Here is a 7,200-nt window from a genome sequence, read left to right on the forward strand (position 1 = left end):
TTGCCATGAGTACACCATCCCTTCGGTCACTCTGACTAATCTCACCGGCAGGGGCTGAGATTAAATCCATTCCATGTTTCTCATGCAGTCTTTAAAGCATGATCAGTCCACTGATGTCCCCTCAGGATTCTGGACACATTCAGCCTTACAAATTCTGTAAAAAATCAGGGTTTAACTTTGAAGGCCAGATAACTATCCTAAATTTAACATCTCGGCATTTCCACTTGACCTAAGAAAGTGATTCCACCTACAGCCTGATATGTCAGTGATTGCATAGACTCTGCCTGTGCCAGAAAGGACAGCATCCAGGACACGTGCAATATCAGCCCACCAATACGCCAACTTTTCCACTTTGTGCCTTAACCTGGAGTAGCAATGCTCACATCCGTTTTTATTCATTGCACAGCATGATATCCTTGTGAGTGGTTGCAAGGTGGGGAGTATAAAAGGTAGATTCATAAAGAGGCACGAATTACTACCATTCCTCCATATATAAAGATGATGGCTGGATACACACACATGCTGCGTGAATGTAATTGTTGAGCGTTGATGGCTTAGTAAGGGCATGTGATTCTAGCTGGGTTTGTACGGGTGGCTGGGTGGGAGTTCGTGATAGAATATGTATGTATGTGAGTATATGTGAGTGCACGTTTGATTTATATGGGATTGTGTGCATTTGCGTGTGTGCTCACAGGCAGGTGTGGTAGAGGTTGCCCACCATAATGGCTCTCATCCCAGGCTTGGAAATTGAGAGGCACTGGAGAGTGGACCTGGATAAAATGTAGATTTGTTTGTAGGGAAAACCAAAGGGTTCATTTAACTCCTATTTTATATTTCTTCATGTATTGCAAAAGCAACCAGTGCTTCTTACTGAAAATTCATCAAAAAGTAAGTGTGGAAGACTGTGGAGATCATCCAGCGCATTTGAACTGCGTACTTAGCATTTGCTTATTTCATAGGAAAGGGACCATCTGGTGCTTATTCTAGACTTCCACGTGAATTGGCGTTGAGTGCTTGTCTCTGAGTTCCACGTTTCACTCTGAAAATCCTGAGGCACCAGGTTTTCACTTACAATGTAAGGACAGTTCACTTCGGTGGTCTGAAGATTCAGGAAGAAATCACTTTTGGGTGGAAGAACTTGCTAGCAAAGCAGATCCACGGAGACACCTACTCGCTGCCAGTCCCTCACCTGCCAGAGCTCTGAAATTCCCCGCTCCCCTCCACGTGAGACCTGTCTGACTTCAGAAACAGAAAACAGCCTCTACCAGCCATTTCAACGGTCCCTTTGTAGAGATTAACTAGCAACTTATAATTGGTTTTGGTAATTGCCAACTTCAGAAAAAAAGTTCTTCATAAATGTTCTCAGGTCCCCAGCCGGCACTGTCACTGCCTGGAAAGGTGAAATGACGATTGTTCTTCCGAGGGAAGGTGAGGACGCAATCACTGCTCCATATCACAGGGTCCTGTGGCTGCCTCCCTCCCACAGGCAGGAGCTCTCGTGACCATGTACTGTGAGCTCACCATCCAGATGAAGGGATGTTTCTAAGACACTATTTTCCATTTCGGTCTGAGAGGCAAAGTCTATAAGGTATGGTCGCCTATCGGGAGTAAACGTGCCTAAGCGACGGTATACAAAAAAGGGATTGTTCTGGGCTTGAAACTGATCCAGTGCGGAGGCCACACAGGCACGAGCTGCGCTAGTGAAGAGACATGGGGTCCTAGACTTTGCACCAATTCCTGCTGGCTCCTGGTGGATTTAACGTAAGCCACAAGGACGGTGATTGGTGGTATTTAATCCAGTGAAAAGGAATCCTGATTTTTAAGGTAATCAGGACCTGTAGTTCTGAAACCAGTTGCTTTCAGCCTCCCTTACAGGAATCTGTAGGATTACCAGAGGTGTGCCTGAAATACTTTCATGTTTATAATAAGGACTAGGATAAATCAATCTGCAGGAATCACATACTCTTGTGAAGAAATAGTATGTCCCAATGACAACTGCTGGAATAGAAAGGTTTTCTCTGAGTATGGTGTGCTTCACGGAGACAGTTGTATCTCTACCGAACACATGACGGTCTGTTGATTATGGTGCGATTTTCTCTCGAAGCTACTGGAAGCAGCATTTAAGGAAAAGATAATTTCGTAATAATGGGTTTCAGAGAGCGGCTGTCAGGCTCAAATGTATCCTGTGATATTTTCTCTAATATCAATTGTAAATTCTGTAACATCAACTTATAATTACACAGTATTCCTGTATTATTATAGTTTTCAATTGGCGTATGTCATATTTTAATATATTTCAGAGAACGTACCACACGGCTATAGTTTATCATCGGTATTAATAGTAAGTGTGATCCAAAATTACTAATACTTTACTTCTTACCTTACATTATTTTAGCCCGTATTAGAATTCAAGGTCCCATACTTCAGGGTCAGACATGAGATTATAATAGGTGTCCTTATACTTTTGTCCCTGGAATGAAGGCAAATGCCCAAATTGTTTTTTTCTGTCTCCATCCTAGTATTGAGCCATTCTTGCCTTCATTAAATTCAACTTGTCATGGGACAGGTTCCTATCTAATATAAAACTGCAGTCAGAGCATCTATATTTTCTCAAATCTCTGAAGCTTATTCATTCTGATATGGGCTTACAGAATAACTCTTTACACATCATGAAAAGTTATTACAACACAAATTATAAAGTAACATACTATCTAACTAAAATAAAGTGGCAAAGCTAAAACCATAACCACATATATAGATTATTCAAAGAACACAGCCGCTATCTGGCTTGATTAGCATAGCACAGAGGTTAGAGGCACTGTCTGCGAACAACTCGGCCAGATTCAAGTCCACACTTTGCCCTAAGTAGGGTATGAATTTAGGCAAATCACCTATTCTGTCTCCCTGTGCTCTCCTTGTCTTTAAAATGAAAGTAATGGGGGCGCCTGGGTGGCTCAGTTGTTAAGCGTCTGCCTTCGGCTCGGGGCGTGATCCCAGCGTTCTGGGATCGAGCCCCATGTCAGGCTCTTCTGCTGGGAGCCTGCTTTTTCCTCTCCCACTCCCCTGCTTGTGTTCCCTCTCTCGCTGGCTGTCTCTCTGTCAAATAAATAAATAAAATCTTTAAAATAAATAAATAAAATAAAATGAAAGTAATGGTAGTGATGACACATAGTTTTGCTTAAAAAGTATGGGGTGCTTAGCTGGCTCATTCAGTTGTCTGACTCTTGATATCACCTCAGGTCTCTATCTCAGGGTCATGAATTCAAGCCCTGCATTGGGCTCCACACTGAGTATGGAGACTACTTCTTAAAAAAAGAAAAGAAAGAGGGGCGCCTGGGTGGCGCAGTTGTTAAGCGTCTGCCTTCGGCTCAGGGCGTGATCCCGGTGTTATAGGATCGAGCCCCACATCAGGCTCCTCCGGTATGAGCCTGCTTCTTCCTCTCCCACTCCCCCTGCTTGTGTTCTCTCTCTCGCTGGCTGTCTCTCTCTCTGTCAAATAAATAAATAAAATCTTAAAAAAAAAAAAAAGAAAGAAAAGAAAGAAAAAAGTTAAGTTACTACATCTATGAACTTCATAGCAATGATTCATACATTGTTAAGTGCTCTTTAAAGGTTATATACTTAACGCTTGAAAGTCCCTGAAAATTAATATTTCTCTTGTTAAACTTTATTGATATATAATTGGTATACTAAAAATCGCACATATTTAATGTATACATTTTGATGAGTTTGGAAATCTGCATACCTCTGTGATACCATCACCACAATCAAGGTACTGAAATATCCATCACTTCCAAAAAATTCCTTGTGTTCCTGTGTGTGTGTGTGTGTGGTCAGAACACTTAAAATATATCTTCTTTTCATAATTTACAGTTAACAATACTGTACAACTAGCTGTAGTCACTATATTGTACAACAGATCTCTACAGCTCGTTCATCTTGTAAAACTGACATTTTATATACATTGAACAATTTCCATTCCCCCTTCCTTCAGCCCCTGGCAACCACTATTCTATTCTCTGCTTCAGTGAGTTTGACTTTCAGATTCCTCATATAAGTGAAACCATACAGTATCTTTCCTTCTGTGACTGGCTCCTCCATGTAGGAGTTCCTTCTTTTTGAAGCTTGAATAGTATTCTATTACATGTACAAACCACGTTTTCCTTAGCCGTTCACAGTCGACGGCCATTTGAATTGTTTTCATATCGTGGCCATTGTGAATGACGCTATAATGAACACGGGCACGCAGATACCTCTTTGAGACCTTGATTTCAATTCTTTTGGAGATATACCAAGAAGTGGGATTGCTGGATGATGAGACAGTTCTATTTTTTTTTTTTTTTGAGGAATCTCTATACTGTTTTCCATGGTAGCTGCAATATTCTGCATTTCTACCAACAGTGTATAAGGACTCCAATTTTTCCACATCTTCACTGACACTTGCTCTCTTTGGGGTTTTTTGACACTAGTGATTCTAACATGTGAGATAACATCTCATTGTGGGTTTGACCTGCATTTCCCTGATGATTAGTAGAGTTGAGCAACTTTTCGTATACTCGTTGACCATTCATATGTTCTTTGGAGCAATGTCTGTTCAAGAACTTTGCCCATTTGTTAACTGGGTTATTTCTTCCGTCGAGTTGTTATGAGATTCTTAATATTTTGTATATTAACCCCTTGTCAGATGAACGCTTTGCAAATATTTTCTCCCAGTCCATAGATTGCCTTTTCACTTTGGTGATTATTTCCCTTGCTCTGCAGAAGCTTTTTTGTTTCATATAGTGCCACTTGTCTTTTGTTGGTTTAGTTCCCTCTTCTGTTGGTGTCAGATCCAGGAAATCATTGCCAAGACCAATGCCAAGAAGATTTTCCTCTATGTTTTCCTAAAAGGGTTTTACAGTCTCACATCTTACGTTTAAGTCTTTAATCCACGTTGAGCTGATTTTTTATGTATGGTGTGAGATAGGGGTCCAATTTCACCCTTTTACACGTGTATATCCAGTTTTCCCAATACCATTTCTAAGGGGAAACTAATGATAAGTGGAGACTGTTGGATTTTAGTTGACATGGTGCATGAAGCCCACACGTCATATTCCCATGCAGGATCCTCTGGTTCTGAAATCAAATCTCAGTGGCTGGAAACTGGCAGGATGGCCTCCAGGGATTTGGTCATAGGAGTGATCTTCTTAGTCCAGACCATGGTTGGAACCTTGGGGAATCTCTCTCTTCTTTACTATTATCTCTTCCTTTCCTTCACTGGGTGCAGATTGCGGCCCACAGATTTGATTGTTAAACACTTGATTGTGGCCAACTCCTTATCCCTCCTCTGTAAAGGAGTCCCCCAGACAATGGCAGCTTTTGGGTGGAACAATTTTCCAAGTGATGTCGGATGCAAACTTCTTTTCTATCTTCACAGAATAAGCAGGGGTGTGTCCATAGGCAGCACGTGTCTCCTGAGCGTCTTCCAGGCCATCACGATCAGCCCCAGGAACTCAAGCTGGGCAAAACTTAAAAGGAAAGCTCTCAAGCACATTGACTTCTCTATACTCCTGTGCTGGACCCTCTACATGCTGGCCAGTATCCTTTTTCCTGTCTATGTAACTGGCAAATGGAGCAACAGGAGCATCTCCGTGAAAAAGGATTTGGGATACTGTTCTGGGATAAGTAATAACAAAATCATACAACTGGTCCAAGCAGCACTGTTATCCTTCCCTGATGCTTTATGTTGAGGACTCATGATCTGGGCCAGCAGCTCCATGGTTTTCATCCTGCACAGGCACAGGCAGCGGGTCCAGCACATCCACAGACCTAATAACGTCTCTGCCAGACCCCCTGCTGAGTCCAGAGCCACCCAGAGCATCCTTGTCCTGATGACCACCTTCGTGTCCTTATACTCCGTCTCCTCCATCTTTCAAGTCTGTATCGTTCTATTAGATGACCCCAGTTGGCTGCTGGTGAGCGTCTCTGCCTTGATCAGTGGATGCTTCCCAACTGCCTGCCCCTTTGTTCTCATGAACTGTGACTCCAGTGCATCCAGGTTCTACTTAGCCTGGATGAGGAACACAACCCCCACCAAACTCCTGACGGATATGTGAATTGTATGTTTTTGCACAGTGTACGATTGTTTATTCATTCGACCCCCAAACTGTATGATTGTGTCAACAATCACACCACAAGAGAGAGGTCAGCAAGCCAGAATGAGCTTCTTTCCCATAAGAAGCAATAAATAGTAATAGTAAATGTGAATGAAACATTATGGAATTATTATGAAAATACTTACGTAGGCGAAATTTTATTCACACTTCTAGTGAAGTAATTTGGAATCTGTGCAATTAAAAAAATGGACTCTGAGAAACAAACTGTGGGCTTCAGAGGGGAGGGGGGTGGGGGATGGGATAGGCTGGTGATGGGTAGTAAGGAGGGCACGTATTGCATGGAGCACTGGGTGTTATACGCAACTAATGAATCATCGAACTCTACATCAGAAACCAGGGATGTACTGTATGGTGACTAACATAATATAATAAAAAACTATTTTTAAAAATTGTTCCTGAAACAATCTAGAGATTGTGGGGAGATCTTTGTGTAACTTTTAATTTGACAAATTAAATATTTCCAGAAATTGACTAAGCGTCGAATATTTGGAAAAGATTTGAGAGAAGTTCACGTGTGAGATGGCCATTCAATAAAGTGAAGAAGAAAATGTTCTCGGGGTGCCTGGGTGGCTCAGTCGGTTAAGTGTCTGCCTTCAGCTGAGGTCATGATCCCAGGATCCTGGGATCGAGTCCCCCATTGGGTTTCCCTGCTCAGTGGGGAGCCGGCTTCTCCTTCTCCCTCTGACCCTCCCCCTGCTTTCTGTCAAATAAATACAGATAACACTATACCACTTTATAGATAGTGAAAGTACCTCAGGACAGAACAGTCCCAATTCCTCCCTCCCATCCCTTATAATATTGCTGTCATTTATTTCGCTTATCCATAAGCTGTAATCACCTAGTATGTTGTTGCTATTTTGAGTTTGAACAGTTATCTATTAAATCAGTTAAGAATAAAATAAATAAATAAGTAAATAAGTAAATAAGTAAATAAGTAAATAAATAAATAAATAAAATCTTTTAAAAAAGAAAAGGAAAGAAAATGTTCTCAAGTAATAATGAAATAGCCTGGGGTGAAGGTGGAGTTTGCAAATTCAGGTTCAGT

At 41.6% G+C, this 7,200-nt stretch overlaps 1 protein-coding gene across 1 annotated transcript; it reads left to right on the forward strand.

The window, feature by feature from the left end:
- The first annotated feature begins 5,150 nt into the window (after nt 1-5,150).
- LOC113247337 (vomeronasal type-1 receptor 4) lies at nt 5,151-6,095 on the forward strand. Its single transcript, XM_026488335.2, is given in 1 exon segment — nt 5,151-6,095. A coding segment is annotated over 1 exon segment (945 nt).
- The last annotated feature ends 1,105 nt before the right edge of the window (nt 6,096-7,200 follow it).

This window comes from Ursus arctos, unplaced genomic scaffold, assembly GCF_023065955.2.
Source record: "Ursus arctos isolate Adak ecotype North America unplaced genomic scaffold, UrsArc2.0 scaffold_19, whole genome shotgun sequence".
NCBI classification, from domain to species: Eukaryota; Metazoa; Chordata; class Mammalia; order Carnivora; family Ursidae; genus Ursus; species Ursus arctos.